The 22,174-nt window shown below is 36.8% G+C and overlaps 1 protein-coding gene across 17 annotated transcripts in view; it reads right to left on the minus strand.

Annotated features, from left to right (window-relative positions):
• Nucleotides 1-22,174, minus strand: part of ZMYND11 (zinc finger MYND-type containing 11) — an 86,231-nt gene that overhangs the window by 44,307 nt on the left and 19,750 nt on the right. For 14 of the 17 annotated variants that reach the window (XM_072955308.1, XM_072955321.1, XM_072955317.1 and 11 more), the window contains exon 2: nt 21,458-21,592. In XM_072955308.1, the coding sequence (XP_072811409.1) occupies nt 21,458-21,573 (116 nt within the window). In that variant the 5' untranslated portion in view covers nt 21,574-21,592. Of the gene's footprint in view, nt 1-21,457; nt 21,599-22,174 lie in introns of those variants that run through there. The other 3 variants (XM_006215947.4, XM_006215945.4, XM_072955323.1) reach the window with 2 other exon arrangements.

The following is a 22,174-nucleotide window of genomic DNA, read 5'->3' on the forward strand; positions in this document are numbered from 1 at the left end:
TAATAGATCGAAAGTGAGAAATAATAAAGCTTTCCAAACATTTTTTAGTAAAATTTACTAAAATTTAACATCCAGCCCCTAACAAAATAGGAATGAGCAAACACTTCCTCAACTTGATTGGGAATATTCAAAGATGTCTCTGACACTCTGCCGAAGGTAATAACCAGCACAGCTGAAACAGAGAAAGAGATAAAGTATAAAAGTTGATAAGGAGTTAAAATGACCATTATTGCAGATCATATACCTAAAGACCCCAAAATCAGCTGATGTGCTATTTTTAATCAAAATAATTTAATCAATTATTTGTTTGGATATAAACTAATACACAAATTAATAGCATTCATACATAAATACCAAAAAAACCCAGCAGATTTAAAAGACCCCAATTATTTATAACAACAAGAAGAAAAATGCCTCGTAATAAATAGAAGAAATGACAAGATCTGTATGAAGAAAATTTTGAAAAGTTTCTAATGTAAAAAAAAAAAAGAGCTAATGGAAAGACATGCCAATTATTTAGATGAAAGACGACAAAATCCAAATTGCCTCTAAGATCATTTAACTAACCACCACCACAATGTAGGCAAGTTGATTCTGAAGTTTCACGGAGAATTAAACGAACTTCCCAGTGACTCCACATCTAGCTATTCATCCTATGGACGTAATTAGACACATGTGACATAATATACACACAAGGAAGGAAATTCATTTTAGCACTGTTGACAGCAAGAAGATCAGAAACATCTAAACATACATCCAAGAAATACTGGCTAATGTATAATACATAACCATAACCATGCCAAGGATTATTATATAATCATTAAAATACATGAAGCAGTGTCACAGACATTAAGATGATGTAAGTTCTAAGATATATTATGTTTTAAAATCATGGTATAGAGGATAATATCCAAAATATATAAAGACTCATTCAATTCAATAGCAAAAAAAACCCAAACAACTAAAAACACCCCCAAAAACCAGGCACAGGAATCTGAACAGACAGTCTGCAAAGAAGACACACAGTTGGCCAACAGGTACATGAAAAGATGCTCAACATCAGTAATCATCAGGGAAATGCGGATCAAAATCACAGTGAGTTATCACCTCACACCCATCAGAATGGCCATCAAAAAGGTAAGAGATAACAAGTGTTGGCAAGATATGGAGAAAACGGAACCTTTGTACAGTGTTAGTGGGACTGTAAACTGGTTTAGCCACAATGGAAAACAATATGAAGGTTCCACCAAAAATTGAAAATACAACTACCACATGATCCAGAAATTCCACTTCTGAGTATTTAGCTGAAGAAAATAAAACATTAATTTGAAAAGATGTCTGCACCATGTTTCCTGAAGCATTATTTACAATAGCCAAGATATGGAAGCAACCTAAGTATCCGTGGAAAGATGAATGGATAAAGAAAACGTGATTATATATATATATATATATGAAAGATAAACAATGTATGATTTCACTTGTATGTGAAGTTAAAAAAAAATGTGAAGAACAGACTGGTGGTTGCCAGAGGTGGGGGGTGGGGAGGGCAGTAGGCAAAAGGGGTGATAGTAGTTAAAAGGTACAAACTTCCAGCTATTAGATCAGTAACTCCTGGAGATACAATGTACCACATGGTGATTAATTACACTGTACTGCACATTTGAAAGTTGCTTAGAGAGCAGATCTTAAAATTCCTCATCCCAAGAAAAAAACTGTTCTGTTAACTATACACAGCGATGGATGCTGACTAGACTTGTCATGGTGCTCAGTCTGCAGTGCATACAGATACCGAATCATCATGCCGTACACCTGGAACTAGTACAATCTTATTTTTCACTTAGACCTCAATTAAAAAAAGAGAATCAGTGAAAAAATCATGGTATAAAATGGGACAATTTCTCAAAGACCTTATAAAATTATTTCTGTATATGTACAAGAGTTCTAGAGGTATGTTCCAGGAACTGTCAAAAGAGGTTACTTCCGAGAACAGTGGTCAGCAGGCAGGAACAGGAAGAAGGCGTTTTTTCACGGTACTCCCTTTTGAATTTTGTTCACATATCTATCAGCTAAAAACTAATTTTACAAAAAAAAGTAGGTACCATTTACCATCCCTCCAAATGTACAAAAGCTCCCTTCTCCCACACAAGTTCACCAATCCTGGGCAGGTCCCCTCCTTCCTTTTCAAACTCATCTTAGCTATTCTTAGCTCTACCTGGTCCTTAACACCCACAATAATTTTACAATCAGTTGGCCAAGATCAAAGAAAAACATTGCTGAGATTCAGATTAATTAGAGGAGAATAAATACCATTATACATTAACTATTTTCACTGATGAAATTTGTACATCTATATTTATTTATAACTTTTTCTATGTCCTAAATAAGGTTTTATAATTTTTCTCCATAAATTTCTTGAGTACCTTTTGGGTTTTTCCTAGATACTGCATGCTTTTGGTTTCTTCTGAAAAGAGAACTTTATATAATATAATATTTCCTGGTCGGCAGCTGCTGGTAGAGCAAGGTTGAGGAACCTTAATAAACCCTCATTAGTTTTAGATCTGTCTGTTTAAGTAACCCCATTGAACTTGTCTTTTCTTATTGCTCTAATTAGGACTTCCAGTACAGTGTACACCTTAGGTAGTAATATGTGTATCCTTGTTTGAGATCTTGCAAGGGGTTCTTAGAATAGCTCACCATTACAGTAGATAAATTTTATCAATTTAAGTGATAAATGTAAATATAAACATGATGCTTGCTGAAGGATACTGGTAGCTTTCATAAAGAAAAGACCTTTCCAGTCCCAGTCTGCCGTTTTGTTTTCTTAACAAGAAAGGCATTACTGTTATTATTCCTTGATATATTTTAATCCCCTGAACTTCACCACACAAATAGGTCTTCCTGGCCACCGTGTACTCCAGCAGCAGTGGGGCACGGACGAAGGCACAGTAGAGAGAAGTTGGCCTTTCTCTGTAGTGACAGCATGGTGGGCGCATCCTCCTTAGTTCAAAGAGAAAAAAAGTCAGCTAAAGCCATTTATCCAGTCCTGAGGGACCACAGATGTGTACAGGAGCAAGGACTCAGGGAGCCCTTTTCACAGGGCAGGATGATCACAAGAGGGAATGGATGAAGGATTATTTCTAACTAGAACATAGGAACTGCAGCGTTACAAAGAAGCACCTCCTCCTCACACTGTTACAGCCTGGGAGCAGAACAGCGCTGAGGGAGGGCTCTGCTTCCTGAATGAAAAGGGGGTTTAGGCTTATTGGGATGAAGAGCAAGTGACCTAAGACGCATTAACGCGCTGGTCGCCACATCACTCAAATCTGGGTGACAGCTGCGTTTCCCCAGGGGCCCCCGATCCACAGTGGGTGATCGATGTGGGTTTAAAAGTACAGTCTAAAGGCTAAGAACATGTGTTCACTATTTAAAACAGCTGTTATATTTGTATCTGAATTTGTTCCCTTCAGGGCCGTAGAATCACAGGACCCACGTGCTGACCTACCTGCAGCTGCAGCGAGAAGAGCTGAGGGGGCAGACAAGTCGTTTCAGAGTGTGTCTCTTATAAAGGGGCACTCAGAAGATGCTTGTTGAATATATAAATGAGTATGAAATAATTTCAATGTGATCTTTTAATCTTTTAATTTCAGACTTGCAGAAGAGTTGCAAAAATAGTAGAGTTCCCACATACCCTTTATCCAGCTTCTCCTAATGTTAACATCTTACAGAAAACAATACAATTATCAAAGATTCTTAATTTCTATTTTAAGTTTATGCATTTATTTGGTATAACTGACATATTATATTAGAGTAGGTGTACAGCATAATGATTCAGTATTTGTATACACTGCAAAATGATCACCACAGTAAGTCTAGGTAACATCCGAACATTTCTCAGTTTTTTAATCGATGATAGTAAAGATAGTACACTGGTACTTTAAACTATTGACTTTATTCAGGCTTCACCACTTTTCAACTGTTCTTTTCCTGTCCCAGGGATCAATTCAGGATCTCTCAACATGTGATTTTATGAGCTTAAGAAACATCCAAATATTAAAGAAATAATTATCATTAAAAAATGTTCTTATAATGAAGAAAAGTGAGTGATGACTAACCCTGCCCAAAAGAAATTACTATGAAGCACTCTATCATGGCAGCGGCAGTAACAAGGCTGGCATGAAGTCTGCCATAGTGCTGACAATTTAGAACAATGTAGTAGAAACAAAGACTCAAAAAAAAGAACAACACAGAAGATCAGAATACACAGAAACAGGTCCAAATACACAAAAGTCTATGGTAAGCATTACAAAAGAAGGGAAAACATAACAGTTTTTAGCAAGTGATAGTGGAATAATTAAATGCAATCTGGATAAAAATAATTTAGATCCAATTTATATTTACAGTTGGATGACTTAAATAGTTAAATATGACAGAAAAATAAGAATAATTTAGAACAAAGTATTCCTCATCTATTTGGGGAACCAATTATGTATTAGAACAATGGAAGAAATACAGGAAAAGACAGATATGAACCCATAAAATTAAGACTGCAAAATATAAGACTAAAAAAACTAGAACAGGAAACAAATAATTAACAAAAAGACATCAATATGACAAAAGGTTAAATATGTACCTATCAGCACATGTAATGTTCTAGAGGTTTCTTTTTGTGTATGTGGCCTATGCAATAAACCCAAAACTTACTTGAGCAATGTAAGACATTTGGTTTAACAGTTACTGTGATAGAAATCACCAATGAAAAGGCAACAAGCACAAACTCACAAAGCAAAACTTGAGCAACACCTTACTTTTCCCCTATTTTTCCTTAAATAAAAATACTCATTCTCTCCCATTTTTCTTAAAAGGTAGAACTGAACCAGAGTGCTCTAGACGTTAAACAAATGAGGAGTTAATATCACCTCACTGAGCATTACAAGTATGTCTGATAAGCCTCAAGACCATCCCGAGTTACCTACAAATATATCCTGAAGGACTGAGTGACGTACAAAATACCTTAAATATAATGAGGGGTCTCAACACATTTTCCTTCTCTTAGATCGTCAAGTACTCAGCGAGGTTTAGTTCATGTGAAAATACTTCCGCTAACAATTCAGGTTAGGGGCACGCCAGCTCTTGTTTTCTCACATGCTGCGTATCCATTCCAGGGGCTGATCTTCCTCAAATGAGGAGGTAAAAACAGTTTGGCTTTGAGATGCATTTACAGTGGCCATCTAGTCTCCTACTTTAATTTCACATAGTACAAACCATGAAATAGTATGCAAATGTCACTACTTAAAAGTTACATTCAATTTCTCTGAACTTTACCAACAGCTTTTAAAATTCCTCCCATCCCATCCATTTCCTTTCCTGTGATTTTCCTCCCAGTGTCTCTCCTAGGATGCTACTTTCCAATGGCTGCTGAGCACTGACACGTGCCCCAGCAACAGGCTGCAGAAGCTAGGATGTGTCACCTCCCCTGAGATAATTCTGCAGGTTCCAAGACCAAAAAAAAAAAAAAAAAAACAGTTAATGGTAGCAGCCACCGCTAATTTAACATTTTTACAGAAGTAAGAAATCTTGTGTCATAATTCCTGAAATTAATTATCTTTAACCCTTCTAATAATGACTCAATCTCAGAAACTGGTGTCATGCAGTTTGAAATGAGCACACTAAAGAAAACAGGGTAAGTGTGACCACAGCAGTGTAAGAAGGACCACCACAAAGTGCACCGCCATGTTGTCTGTGCAGGGGAAGCATCACGACACCTCGTGCCGTCCTCCCGTCCCCTACCAGCAGCTTCGCACCGTCATCGAGGCTAGAGGCCTCCACTCTAATGGAAACATAACAAACGTATTTTAAGTGTATTCTGGATGATCTGGATAAAGTTAGTACTGCTCCATAATTTTAGTACCTAATGGCTACCAACTGGCCTCTGGGAACTGGCTCAGAGGCTTAAAAAAGACACAGCCAAAAATATTAGAATCATAAAATCTGAGATAAAAATTTAAGTGAATAATTGCACTAATCTCTTGATGTCAAAGGACATTCTGAGTATAAAAGCTAGGGGAAAAACACAAAAGATCCAAAATATCTGACTAGCTAAGAAATGTGGAATTTCTCCATGACATGAAACATCACAAACTCGGTTTTTTTCTAGCCTATGGAGCAATTACCGCTAACTTCCATTCTGCAAATGAAAAGCAAACAGTAAAATGGAATATATTTATCACAAATATGACAAAGACTACAACAACGCAAAACCACAACAATAAGAAAACTATTTCACTGTCAAGTGAGCAAGACACTCAGAATTATTCTCAGTGCTGGTAAAGATGCATTAAGACAGCCACTTTCCACACAGAGTTGCTGAAAATACCTTCTGGAAAGCATTTTCGCATCATGTATTAACACTTTGTAAGTGACCCTCATTCACTGATTCAGTAATTCCACTTCTATAGAAACAACCTGAATAGGACACAGGATTTATGTAAAAAAATGTTCCTCACAGCATGAATTTTTATAGGAAAAAAAAAGGATTTGAATGTCCGTAATAGTAAAATAAATTATGGATATAAAATGTTGTATATCCAACCAATAGAACACAATGCACTTAATAAAATTAATGCTTTAAAAAACAAAAGTGTGAGAAAATGCTCACAATATTAAAGATAAAAAGGACAAGATTTTAAAATATATACAAGTATATACACACAGGGGAGAGAGAGTTCTGCTACCAACAATGGCTGACTAGGTTATTCAGATCAATTCTTCCACTGAAAACTAGAGGAAACAAATCAAACGCTGAAAAACAATTCATTTAACTTAGGAGGGTCTGCCAGTTCTGAAGAAGCCACCGAGAACCTCAGAAGCTAAGCAGATAACATCGCAGGGCCAGGGAGACAAGAACTCCAGTTCAGACTCCCTGGGAAGAGGGAGCCTGGTGAAAACCCAGACTCAGCTGTGCCCGAGCGTCGATGCTCAGCACCAGGCGCTAGCTCACAGCCATTCCCAGTCAGGCCGAGGCGATCTGAACTCATGGCTGCACCTATCGGAAGCTAGCACGAGTGTCTCGAGGAAGACAGCATCACCCGAGAACCTGGGCGTCTGCCTCCTCCTCTCTCCCCTCCGCGACGCGCCACCCCAACACCCGGCACACAGCAAGACCAGGCACGTAGGAGTAGCAAGAACACGCAACAGGCAAGTACCTACTTGTTTTGCAGGTGGTAGGCCAGAATGTAATAATCCTTCTTACATAGTTCTGCCCTCTTACTAATAAATACTAGGCACAGAACTACTTATTCATCACAGACCTCCATGGTGACTAACTAGGGAAAAAGCCATCAAAGAGAGGTGAAGTGTGCTAGTAGTTGTCAACACCATTTTCATAAGTCCTGTTTAATCCTAACTGCCAAGTCTTAATTTCCCTCATTTCTGAACTAGTTAAAAACCGTTCACAGTGGTCTGAATACAGACACACCCTGAAGATGTTCAGGGATTAATTACCAACAACCATAAAGCAGCAGCAACAGCAGCAAGAATCTTTCTGTTGTTTTCTCACTAACAGTAAAGACATTAAAAATACTTTTTCTTTGAAAAGCTGCTCCATCCTGACTGACTGCCCCAAACGGCACACTGTGAACTGTCACCTCAGACCTAGGGCTCTGCTACTGGGGCAGTGACTCTAATTAAAATCACTGAAGCAGAACCTTCAGTTATTTCAAAGTTTGGTAGAAACTAAGACATCACTTCCATAGCAGGCAAAATTTTCACTTCGGGGAAAAATAATTTATCCTGTGACACATATACTACTTATTTCATTGTTAAATTGGTTCCATTTTACAAAAAGAGAGTAATTTTTAATTCAGTAAGTCCCCATTTCAGTAATGATAAATAATACATTTAACAGCTTGCTCCTTCTTTTTACATTATTAAATCAGACCTAACTCACAATTTTACCAACTTTTAAAAACGTTGCTGATCAGTTTATACCAATGACACAACTAACGAAAATACATTATCTGTGTAATGACGCAAAAACCACCACGGGTTTAAGACTGCTGTTATTTCATATCTGAAATTAAAGTATATTCCAAGTTTTATGTTTTAATTTCCTTGGTAGCTGGAAGAAAGAGCACAGGCAACAGCAGAGTACCATTTTGGCACACTCTTACATAACAACAACTTTTTAATTAAAACTGCCTCTGAGACCTCAGCCTAACTACTCAGACCCAGGACTAGACTCTGCCATCTGACATGAGCTTTGCAAAAAATATAAAACGGTTACCTCGCTGAAAACCCTAGGAATAAATGTCTTTCTGCTTTTAGTATTACTGGAAATAGCTGTGGTTCACCTCAGCAAACAGTTTTCTAATGGACGTGATTAAAATACTGCAGCTTAGGAGAAGCTACCAGAAAACTGCAAGCCAAGATTTGTAATCCACCCTTAACAAGTTGTGGGGTTTCATGGAAAACAGCTTTATTCCTAGCTCTATTTTGTGTCCTAAACTTCATTCTCTTTTCCTCATCCTTCTCATCTCCTTTGGATATATACTACCTTATTCTACCTACTCTACTTAACTCTTTCTCTAATCGTCTCCAAAATATTTTTGGAACAAAATGAAGTTTTATAAAATGCACTGTATACATTTATTTGATACACAAATGAATACAATATACACACACAAATTAAAGACTATCCACCTAAAGATAAATGCTGGAGAGAGTGTGGAGAAAAGGGAACCCTCCTACACTGTTGGTGGGAAGGCAGTTTGGTGCAGTTATTACGGAAAACAGTATGGAGATTCCTCATAAACTAAAATCAGACTTACCATATGATCCAGCAATCCTAATCCTGGGGGAACCTTAATTCAAAAAGATACATGCATCTCAATGTTCACAGCAGCACCATATACAATAGCCAAGACATAGAAGCACCGTAAATGCCCACTGACAGATGCCTGGATAAAGAAGTGAGATAGATAGATAGACAGATAGACAGATGGATGTTGGAATACTACTAAGTCATAAAAAAGAATAAAATAATGCCATTTGCAGTAACATGGATGGACCTGGAGGTTGTCATTCTAAGCAAGTAAGCCATAAAGAGAAAGAAAAATACCACATGATATCATTTACATGTGGAATCTAAAAAAAAAAAAAAAGAAAAAAGACAAATGAACTTATTTACAAAGCGGAATCAGACTCCCAGACATAGAAAACAAACTATGGTTACCAGAGGGGGAGAGCGGGGTGGGAAGGGATAAATTGAGAGTTTGAGATTTGCAGATACTAACCACTGTATATAAAATAGATAAACAACAAGTTTATACTGCATAGCACAAGGAACTACATTCAATATCTTGTAGTAACCTATAATGAAAAAGTATGAAAGTGAATATATGTATGTAAATGTATGGCTGAACTATTATGCTGTACACCAGAAATTGACACAACATTGTAAACTGACTGTACTTCAATTAAAAAAAACTCAACTGCAAAAACACAAACAAACAAACAAAATAAACCCATCCACCTTCCATCCTTTTTTATTGCCCCAGTTACAGGTATTCTACTCTTAGGGATGGACCTGAACACACATCATCTACACCAGTGCCCAAAGCACACTGGAGCTCTGTCATCATCCCAAACGCCCGCAGCAAGTGAATGCTTCTAAACACTGCCATATATCCATACAATGGACGATGACTTAGCAACCAAAAATGAATAAACTACCAATATATGTAGCAAATGCATCTCAAAACATGCTGACCAAGAAAAGGTGATCATGAAAAAGAATATACTGTATGATTCTATTTACGTAAAATTCTGGAACAAGCAAAGATCAACCAATCACTGCGACAGAAAGTCAGTCAGGGACTGCCTGGGGCTGGGGAGCAGGAGTACTAACCATAAAGCAGCACAAGGGAACTTCTGGGGGTGACGACAACCTTCTGTGTCTTGACTGAGATGGCGGTTGGTTACACAGGGGCATCAATTTGCAGATGAGGAAAGGAAAGCGACTTCCCCAAGAAAACATGCCTACTTAATAGGACATCTTCTGTACCACAGAAACAGCCTGGTTCTAGTAGAGATTTCAAGCTTTCTGTGGCAAGGACAGCTGGCCGCGTGGAAGAGTGACGTACACTTACACTCACAAGTGCAGCCGAGACGGCTGAGTGCCTGTTATGCGTGAGTCAATTTTTTGGGGCTTGGCACATTCCAATACACAAAGCAGAAAAAGATCCCTACCTCTGAAGCTTACATATTGGTGGGAAGAGGCTGCAGGGGCCGAGGGCAAACAAAAATGGTACTGCTAAGTATGTAAAAGTAAGCTACATGGGGTGCTGTAAGGGCCCCTAAAATCGCTCCCACAAGAGCATAAATTCTAAAGAATGAAGACTCGCTCACTATAGAGGGGAAAATTTTTTTAAATGGATCCTTTTCTACCACCACATAAAGAGAGAACTACAGATAAAGACCTAACTGTGAAAGGTAGAACTATAAAGTTAATAAAAGAAAATGTAGGAGAATATTATTGCGGGTTAATAAAGAAGAAGGAATCCTTAAATAAGATTTCAAAAGCACACAACATTAAGCAAAAAATACTGAATTTGAGCACATCAAAATTTAAAGTTTCTGGGGGAGGGTATAGCTTAAGTGGTAGAGCACATGCTTAGCATGCATAAGGTCCTGGGTTCAATCCCTGGTACCTCCTCTAAAAATACATAAATAAATAGACCTAATTACCTCCCCCTACAACAGATAAATAAAAATTAAAAAAAAAATTTAAAGTTTCTGTTCAACAAAGAACAATACGGGAAAATTTAATAAACAGATGAGAGAATAAGAAACGATGTTTACAAAGCAGGAAGTGTACCCGAGAATTAACAACAAGAGCTTCTGCAAATCAACAGGAAAAGACAACCCCAACCGGAAAGCGGGCAGAGGATAAGCACAGGCATCCACAGAAAAGGCCAAAACCTGTATGAACATCAGGAACTGGTGTTCTCATCCATAAAGACAGAAACACATACTAATTATCTCAGTAACAAAAGTCGTGCAACTGGACGTCAAGTATGTGCAGACGCAGAAACTGGGTCCTGTGCACCAAGAAGCATGCATATGGGCATCCTCTCTCCAGATCTTGGTCAGGTTAAGTAGATGTATATCCTATAGTCAAGGAGGAATTCTGTTCCTGGATACACACACCAACAAGTTCCTCGTATAGGTCAAAAAGCAAACTGGTATCTGCTTTTCATAGTGGAGAGTTGGAGCAATGTGTGGTTATTTGTAATGTGGAGGGGAAGTGGAGACAATCTGAGCATCCATCGTAAGGAAATACTTCAAAGCACAAGGAGAGGATATAACGCCTGGAGACTGGTGAAAAAAAAACTGAAAACACCCAAGTTACCTAAGCAAGGGCAGCATGATGATAATATGTACTCACAGGGTTGTAATAAAAGCTGAATGAGGTAATGAATGTAAAGCTATTAGCCCAGTGCCCAGAACTTAGCCCAATCTACACAAATGGTTCCTCTACCAGCCACTGTTTATCCTCTAAGCTTCCACCTTCATTACTTACATTACTGACTATCTGTATAATTAAAACACTTAAGAGTTTTCATAAGAATTAAATAAATGGCATATGGAGGCAACACAAAAGTAAAGAGGAAAAAGCATGGTCTCTTAAGTCACCAGATCTCAGTTCAAATGCCAGCTCTACAACTTATTAGCTGCCCGACCCTGCACAAGGGACTTAACTTCTCCGCAGTAAAATTAACAGCATCCACCCCTGTGGTTGTTCTGAAGGTGAGCATGGTAACATGATGTAACCTTACAGTAAATGTTTATGTTACTACTCATCCCTCCTCCCCACAGAACAGGCTCCCCAGATGGAATACTACACGGCCATTACCAGTGATAACTTATGATGGCCTGATAACAACAAGGAAAAAGGCTCAATAATGTCGAGAAGATAACAAGCGTGTGGAAAACGACTGGAAAGAAATCAACCAAAATGGGTCCCTTGCTGGAATTTAGGTAAAGAAACGACTGGTGATTATCTGTCTGTCTTTTATTTTGCAAGTATCCTACAATATGGTCATGGTACTTGCAGAAATTTTTTTTAAAATGGTTAACAGTAATGCTCCACTAGCAGGTGCTTTATTGACACAAGAATGCTTCAAACTATGTAAATCAATAAACATGATACACATTAACAGAATGAAAGATAAAAATCCTATGATTACCTCAGGAGATACAGATAAAGCATTTGACAACATACAACATCCTTTCATGATTAAAAAAAAAAAAAAACTCAACAAATGGGGAATAGAAGGAAACTACCTCACCATAACAAAAGCCATATATGAGAAACCCCCAGAAATCATCATTTAATGGTGAAAGGGAGAAATACTGAAAGCTTTTCCTCTAAGATCAGGAATAAGGCAAGGATGTCTGCTTTCACCACTGCAACACAGTACTGGAAGTTCTAGCGAGATCAATTGGACAAGAAAAGATACAAAAGGCATTTAAGTTGGAAAGGAAAAAGTAGAAAGATCACTGCAGATACTATCTGAAAAGGAAATCATGACAATAACTCCATTTACAACAGCATTCCTGCAACTTAGGAATTAAATTAACCAATGAGGTGAAAGACTCATACAATGAAAACTACAAAACACTGCTTAAGTTAAAGACACAAATACAGCTGACCCTTGAACGTGGTGGGGGTTAGGGGCGCCTACTCCCATACAGTTGAAAATCCACATATAACCTTACAGTCAGCCCTCCGTATCTGAGGTTCCAAATCCATGGATTCAAACAACTGCAGACCATGTAGTACTGTAGTACATATTTATTGAAAAAAATTTGCATGTAAGTGGATCTGCACAGTTCAAACTTGTGTTGTTCAAGGGTCAACTGTGAATGGAAACACCTCCATGTTCATGGATTAGAAGTACTAATATTACTAAAATGTCAGTATTACCCAAATAGTCTTATTAACCATAGAGAATCATCATAAAATTATTAACCATAAAAGTATTAACCAAAGAGAGTCACCATAAAATTCATATGGAATTTCAACAGACCCCAAACAGCCAAAACAATCTTGAAAGAACAAGAAAAAACTAGAGGACTCATGCTTCCTGATTTCAGAACCTACTACAAAGCTGCCATAATCAAAACAGTATGGTACTGGCCTAAAGACAGACATACAGACCAATGGAATAACAGACAGCCCAGAAATAAACCCTTGCATCAAACCACCAAACGATTTTTGATAAGAGTGCCTAGACTACTCAGTGGGGAAGAGTCTTTTCAACAAATGGTACCGTAAAAACTGGGTACCCATATGCAAAAGAATAAAGGAGGACTTTCGCCTAACAGCATACACAAAAATTAACTCAAAACGGATCAAAGACCTGAATGTAAAACCAAAACCAATAAAACTCTCTGAAGAAAATACAGCACAAAAGCTTTACGACACTGGATTTGGCAATGATTTCTTAGATATGGCATCAAAGGCACAGAAAACAAAATAGAGTCAAATTGGACTCATGAAAATTTAAAAATTTTTTACATCAAGAAACACTATCCAGAGTACAAAGGCAACCCACAAATGGGAGAAAATATTCAAAAAGCGTACATCTTGTAAGGGATTAGTGTCCAGAATACACAGAGAACTCCTAAAACTCAACAACAAGCAACCAAATTCAAAAATGAGCTGAGGACTTGAACAGACATTTCTCCAAAGAAGATATTTATATGGTCAATAAACACATGAAAAAATGCTCAACATCACTAATCATTAGAGAAACGTTAAATCAAAACACAATGAGATACAATTCACACCCACCAGGATGGCTACTATCAAGATAATAGAAAATTACAAGTGTTGATGAGGATGCATAAAATTTGGAACTCTTGTGCACTATGGAAAGTAAAACGGTACAACTGCTGTGGAAAACATTATGGTTTTCCAAAAATAAAAATAGAATTATCATATGATCCAGCAATCCCACTTCTGTGTATATACCCAAAAGAACTGAAAGCAGAGTCTCAAAGAGATATTCATAGCCCAAGTTTATAGCAGCATTGATCACAATAGCTAAAATGTGGAAACAACCCAAGTGTCCATCGATGGGTGAATGGTTAAGCAAAATGTGGCCTATACACACAATGGAATATTACTCATTCTTAAAAAGGAAGAAAATTCTGCAATATGCTACAACATGGATGACCCTTGAGGCCATTACGCTAAGTGAAATAAGCCACTCACAGGAAGACTAATACTGTGTGATCCCACTTACGTGAGGTACTTAGAGTAGTCACAGTCATAGGGACAGAAAGTAGAATAGTGGTTTCCTGGGTCTAGGGGGAAGGAGGAGTTACTACTTAATAGGTGACAAGTTTCAGTTCACAGCATGAGAAGAGCTGGCAAGATGGATGGTGGTGACAGCACCACAGCACCATCAGTGTATCCCAAACCACTGAACCGTATGTACACTTAAAAATGGCTAAGATGGTAAATTTTGTATTATGTGTTTTACCACAATAAAAAATAAAGATAATAATGATCTGCCACGAGGTGCTTTATAGATGGACAGGTATACAACAAGTATTTTATTTTAAAACTGCACTGAACAAAAAGGTAATAAACTTCAAAACCTAAACAGCATCATCAATAATTCATTTTAAAACACAGATTATATTCTGAAGAACTCAGTTCTCCCTAATTCTAACACCTAACCTGTGACAAACAATTTACTCAGATAGCCTCATGCCCTTCACCCATAAAGTGGGCTAATCTGAACGTCTGAGTAGCTGTCAGGGTGAAATGAGATAATGAGGAAGCACCAAGTAGATGACAGTGGCTTAAAAACTTCAGAGTTTGCAAGGATACAAATATAAATTTGTTAAATATCAAAAGAAAACATTTAATGGTTAACAATTTGGACTATGATATACATTCAAATCTCACTTCTGCCACCAATAACCTGTGTGGCTTTATGTACTTTATGTCACCTGCCTAGGCTTCCTCATCCACGTCACTCAGATAAGAATCATGACAACAGACCTCATGGAGCTCCCGTGTGAAAACTACATGAGAAATCATATGAAGTATTGTGTTTGTCACAAAATAATGGCTCAATGTTCTCAATTATTATAATCCTCCTTGAAACTACTTCTTCAGTTAATGCAACTGAATATTACAATTAAGAAGCCTTTTCTCAGTGCCCTGTCTCAGCTACTACACTTCACACTAAGATCCAAAGATAGGAAAGATGTATGCCCTACCCTCAAGACGTCACAATCAGCAAAGGAAGCAGAAATACTGATAAAGATCGTAAGAGGCTGTAACAAATAATAAAATTCAATTTTATACATATTACTATGTGAGCCAACTGACCTCTCCCAATGACACCAATAGTGCTAGCCAACAATGCTGGCAGAGACTAATATAAAGTTCATAATTATTTCAAAAGCATGTCTTTAAATTATCTTAGAACGATTACCTAGAATACTGAAACTCTAATGCTATAATTATCCAAACTAGGTGTTTGGAATAATTTGTTTGGATTAAAGTGGAAAAAAATGACATATGCAATTTATTTTTACTGGATATTAAAATATAGGTGACATTTAGAAAAACAACACGAGTTATGAATCATAATGGGAATCGTAGAGGTTTAAAGTTTAAATTGCATTTCTGTTATTCATTCTGTTGTCATATGACTCCATCTCTGCTCCTTCATTTAAAAACTAAACAAGGGCTAATGTCATGACTTTAAGCATAAAAATACGTTACAAATACTTGTTTTATATAAATGCTAAGTAATGAAATATTTCAAAGCTTTAATTTCATGACATCTATCCAAATTCCATAAAATTGATGAATTCACATGCTACTTATAATTTAGCATTTACAGACCTTTAGACTAAGAGAGAAGCTACTCTTGCCTATGCATATCTTCATCTATACTGACTAATGCATTTTATTTTTATGATAAAATGACTCATTTGTTTCAATTTTATGATTAAACATCAGAAAACAACATTCAGTTTCTAAAAATGAGGTGCCAAAATTTCTTTGTGCTTATATAGCTTCCAAGGGAAGACATGTATGGGATTTTATGTTATCATTAAATCAAACTGATAAACACGAGCTTCTCAATCAGAGGCCCAGGTTAACCATTAATTTATGTTTGTTTGTTTTTTTAATTTTCTTTTTTCCTTTAACAGAGGTACTGGGGATTGAACCCAGGACCATGTGAAGGCCAAGCAGTTGCTCTACCACTGAGCTATAACTCCCATGCCACTAACCATTAATTAAAAAAAATAAAATAAAATTTCAACCCAAATATATATATATATATATTTTGATTTCAAATGGACTCTTTCTTGTAAAAATACTTTCCATCCCCATATAATAGAATTTGTAAAGAAGTTTCCCTGAATTAAATGTTTTAAATACTTGAAATATTCCGTAAATCTCAACGATTCTCTAACTTATAGTACCTTTCTACTCCTTTTTGAACAGAACACTAACAGTTAAAAAAAAAAAAGTAAAATTAAAAGAAATTAAAATGAAGGCTGAGGACTCTCTCCAAGAGAGGTGAAGAGACAACTACTAGGAGGAAACTGCCATGAGCCCTGAAGGTTACATAGCATCAGGTCACATGGAAGAAACATCTCCAACACAGAAAAGTTTTCCGATTTTGTTCCAGAAATTGTTACTAATCCCTAACCGTTCAGTTAACTTTGCGGTTCTAAGGCTTCTACTCAGGAAATATCCTTTTAAATTTCAATACAAGTCTTAACATTTTAATGATCCACTGAAGAGGATACAGCTGCAGATTTTGATGTCTCTAATGTTATATACAAACATGAAGAATGTTCCTTGGATTTGCCTCTGCTAGATGGAATTTTTATTGCTGTTAGCTCTGCTTTAGGACTTTAGAAAACATACAGTGCCTTTATCATTTTTTTTTTTTTAAGAAAAGTGACAAGACTGCTGTGAGCTGAAAGATGCTAACAGTAACATGATTTTTAATGTCTCCCAAACCTCCTAGACAAAGTTACTGGAAAAGGTAGAGAAAGACAAAGAGACAGTCCCACCTCTGGACAACATAAAACAAAAAAAATTACATGATGAGAATCTCCATGAATCCCAAAGTCTGAGCAGGGCAGGACAAATCTCCAAAAGCTACAATCCCAACCGATACTGACACCTGTGAGGGAGAAAGCAGCGGGACGTAACAGATTCCCTGATGGAACTGAGTACAGGAGGCTAAAATAACCAACAGGTAGTCACTGGAAAGAAAGTGGGTCAATTTGAGAGCAGCAGTTGAAACCAGATAGGGTTTACACACTCCCATCTGCATGTAAGGGATGATAATTCATAAATTCATGTTAAAGCTTTAAGGGGCTGGAGCATAATGAGCCCTATGAACACTCAAAATTAATCAGCCAAAGCTTTCTTTTGATACAGAGCCCCACAGTGTAGAGAAATTGTTGTAATAAAAGTATCAAACATTACTAAGTCAGATCAGAAAGATCTCCAGTGTAAGGACAATAGGTACAGAAGAAACTGTGGTTCTGGAAAAAGCTACAGAAAAAGCAGGAAATCATGGAAAATACGAGGCCATATTTTCAGCACTTCATAAAAATGACTAAAGGTGCTTTAAAGCCGTATGTAGAAAAACCGTTCTCAGCCACCTTTCCTTGATGCAAGTTCAGAAAAATTGATTTCACGTGAGAATGACCAACACAAAAGGGCTGTGGCTGAAGGAGCAGAATTTCCTTAGGAATGAAAGCATGCCTGAGAGATGTGCCCACAAGAGATGAAACCTGGAACTACTGTGTCAAACACACGAAAAGACAGTAAGACAGTGAAATAAGATACAGGAAAGTATAAGTCAGAATTAGATAAGCTCAGAAATGACCTAAACACGAGAAATAAATGGAAAAAACCACTTCAGAAGTGAAGTCTAAACTCGAAGGCACACAAAAGTGAGTACCTGGCAGAAAATGTCATGAACAGTAGTCGTAAAGAAAGAAAACATTAAAAACTAAAAATAGACAGCAGCTTTATTCCTAACTGCTAAAACTGAAAATTACAAATATAGAAGACAGGAAAAGAAACCAACAGAGCATAAAAGAAGGCCCCAATAAATAACTAAACAAGATGATAGTAATTTATAAATTATACATTTACAACTGACCTCTGAAAAACACAGGTCGAAAAACAGAGACCGACCTGGTGGCACTGAGCACACTGAGGGCCAGAAAGTGCTAATGGAACACAATTTCTAACTGAGAGAAACCAGAGTCCCTTAGAGAAATCAGTGGTGCCAGCACTGGGGCACAGTGTATCCTAGATGAGCCTGCAAAAATTCTGTTGTATCAGAAAGCAGAGAGGAACTTTAGAACCCAATGTGAAGAAGCTCCAATTAGTCAAAGAAAGGAAAACTTGAGCACCAGAAGGGATTACGTTAGAAATGGACTGAAATATACCAAATGTATTTAAATGCATGAATTCCAAGTAACAACAACAACAAAACTAATTGCTTACCATTAGAGGTTGCTATTTTGAAAGCTTAAGTAAAAAAAATCAGTTAATTCCACTTTTCTGATACGAACCATACCACGTGGTAACCAAACAGTATATGATGGGAAGTTTATGTCCTTACAGAAGTATTCCAGTTAAAAAAGAAAAGATAAGATTACATTATCACTATTCCGCAATTTTTACTGAATTATTGGATTGAGCCACTGTGCACCAGCCTTAGTACCAACTTCACTGGATAAGAAGAGGCAGAACACCCATGAAGAAGTCTCACCCTTTCCCCCACGCCTCTAGCATAAACTATCAGTTTCCAGGAGATGCAGAGGAATGAGCAGCAGGCTAAAGAACATCACAAGGATACAATCAGCAAAGGCAGACTATGAGAAACCGGAGTAAACGAACCAGTTCCTTAAATACACAAATTGCAAAGGAAAACAACAACAACAGAAAGATGAATGAGAAACCTATGGACTGAAAGTGACTTCAAAGACATTTCAAACAAGAACAAGCAGAATTAAAACATCATACAGAAGTAAATTATAGTGTTTAGGGTATATCAGGCTTTGACATGACCCCAAAGCCCAAAACTTTTACTAAGTGACTGAAGCTGTATAGCTTTTAATTTTATAAGGGAGTCACTCATCAGTCAAATATAGAATGAAACTTAACGACTGTATATACATTCTTTACAATAACTCTACCAAAGCCTTCAGTGACTTAAGATATTCGGAAAGATTAAAAGATACTTCTGTGTTCAGACTTGGCTGTAATTTAGCAGAACAACTTTATTTAAAATTAATGTAAGGCTTGAAAAGTATTTACCTACTTAGAATACAGAATAAGATTATTAGGTTTTACAGCAAAAGATCTCACTTCCTGTCATGGTCCAATGCTTCTTCCTAACTTACCTTGGCAAGGGTTACGAGCAAGGAAATTAACACTGCTGAGAAGCCAAGGCACCGGACTAGGCAATTATCTAGACAGCTCCTTCCTGGGGCTGATGGTCTGGCAGGGAAATAATTACACACGTGAGTAATGTTATGAAAGCAGCACAAGATGCTATGAATACACCCCAGTGATAAAGAGGAATATGGCATATTCTCAGATGAGATGAGGCAGAAGAAAACACTGGGAAACACTCAAACTCTCACCCTCTGATTTTCTTAGTATTTTTTTATCTTTAGATAAGACTGACAAAACGATGACTATTTGGCAGGTGAATGAATTTATTCCTATTTATCTTAAGATATATGGATGGACCTTAGGACATGAAGGAAAATAAGCCTCGGCACCCTTAAGGCTGCACTGATGAGGAAAGGAGAGCATGCGTGTGGACAATTCATCGTGTACACCAAGAAGAGGCGTGCAATTCTGTCAACAGCCTCTGTGTCTCTCACAATCCAACATGTTACACATGTACAAACACCCGTCATCATCATCCAAAGACCACTGACACCCACGTCAACAACTCTGTTGGCCACACCATGTACATCTCACCTGGGAGATTCCCATAGCTTCCCAGAGAATGTCCCTAGAGCTTTTAGAGAAAGATGTCACAGATTCAAAAAGAAGTAATAGCCTGAAAAGTTGAAGAAGTTCAGCCAAGCTTAAACGACTTAAATTTTTAAAAATTAAGTACATAGAGTATCTTATTTCCACATTCTTCTGTAATTTGTGATACACATAAACTATGTTTGCTTGTTTGTTTGTTTGTTTGTTTGTTTTTAAATCCCAACCATAGGAAAATACTTAAGGCTTTTTATTCTTTGAGGTTTTAAAAAAAATGTTTTCATACCAATTATCACCAATATTAAAAGTCATTTAATTATTATGTACTGCTTATTTCATTCTTATTTTCCACATAGCTGTTACCTATTTTTTCCCCCTTCTATTCACCTATAGGAGCTAGGAGTTGTACATAGGCAATTTCGAAATTTTCCAAGGGGAAACACGGAGCTAGAGCAACATATAGCAACAACTCTCCTCTTTCTCCCGTCCCTTCCCTCTTAAGTGACCTTTATAATCTTCTTCACCACGATATGGCTAAGGGACAAAAAACATATGGTACTTAATTTTGTTACTTATTAATAAGGATAAAAATAAGCACTTAATTAAATGAGCTCTGGTAAGTCATTTGTTTTCCATTTTTATAGGTTAGCATCTAAAGAATGCATGGAATAAGTATGAAGAAATTTGATCTAAATTACCAAAAGCTATCATTCAAACGTTTTTAAAAGATGAATTTAGCTTCATTCCTTTAGAAATACCAGAGAAACAAAACAAAATCAAGGGTTATCTGAAGACTCCACTATAATTAGCATATGACACTAAAAAAGTATTCATAAAGTAATCTATTTTTTTCCTCTGCATCTTGGGCTACCAAGCTAAGTAGCATTGGGAACAAGAAAACAAAACTTTCTTCTTTTAAATGAAGATTTATTTAATATAACTAATAACATATAGGATTAAATTGTTAAAAATTCTTGGTTAGTGTGTTACAAACCACTTAGATATCATTTACTAGACCTACCATGCTGCAGTGAATGATGAACAGGAGACAGTTTCCATAAAAGCAAGTGATTAATTAAAAGCCTTTTTAATAAAAGACAGAGACTTGTTTTCAAGAGTTGAAAAAATTTTGATAACAAAAAATCCATTAGTGTACTACTAGAAACAGCACACATTGATATGTACTTATCTGATATACATTTATACACTTCTAAACCAAAGTAGCTTGTGTTTCGATATTTGTTCCCCTAAAAACATACTCCTGCAAGGCAAAAAGTGACTGTAGTATATGTTGGCTATTATAATAAATTATCTTTGGAACTTTTCTCCCCAAAGACTTACTATAAAATTTTACAGGTTTTTTTTGTATAAATTACTTACTTTGTAATACGGTCAATGTTGGCAATCTGCTTCTGATTCCGTATAATCTCAATGGCTGCCCAAAGGTGCTGGATAGCTTTTGTATCCGCCTGCCGCCTCTTTGTTAAGCGTGCCATGACCTGTGTGCTCCTTTAGCTGCAGCAATACACAAATGTAAGGGAAAGCACAGATTACAAAAGGAACTGTCATCAGCATAAGCGAGTAACACTACCCAGCACCTATGTATGGAGTATAGCCAACTCTCAATTGTGCCTTCTACCATCCGTCTCACCAATTACTCCATAAAAATTTTCACTTCACGAGAATGACACTGTAAGACCAGTTAAAAAGGTCTTCCCAAGAAAGTGGCCACCTTATACCAATATGCCAAAGAATACACTTTTACAATGTATTCTAAACCAAAAATGTTAAAACATAAAATTCATTTTTTTGATATTATATTATGTGTAATTTGACAGATCAGTGCAAAATGGAATTTTAAATGTCCCAATTATTAGGTACTTTATTACACTCATAATTTAAATATCTCAATGTAATACAACCATACTGATAAATGAAAACATTCCTTAAAAAAATAAATCATAAACAGAAAACACAGACTAGTCATTGCTGGCTGAGGTGTGAAAGGCTGGGGGGGTCAGTATACCAGAAGATGGCATGGGTGGACCCACATTATTAGAAACGTTCACATGCTTGGAGTAAGTGTTGGTTGTTCAT

Source organism: Vicugna pacos, chromosome 35, assembly GCF_048564905.1.
Source record: "Vicugna pacos chromosome 35, VicPac4, whole genome shotgun sequence".
NCBI classification, from domain to species: Eukaryota; Metazoa; Chordata; class Mammalia; order Artiodactyla; family Camelidae; genus Vicugna; species Vicugna pacos.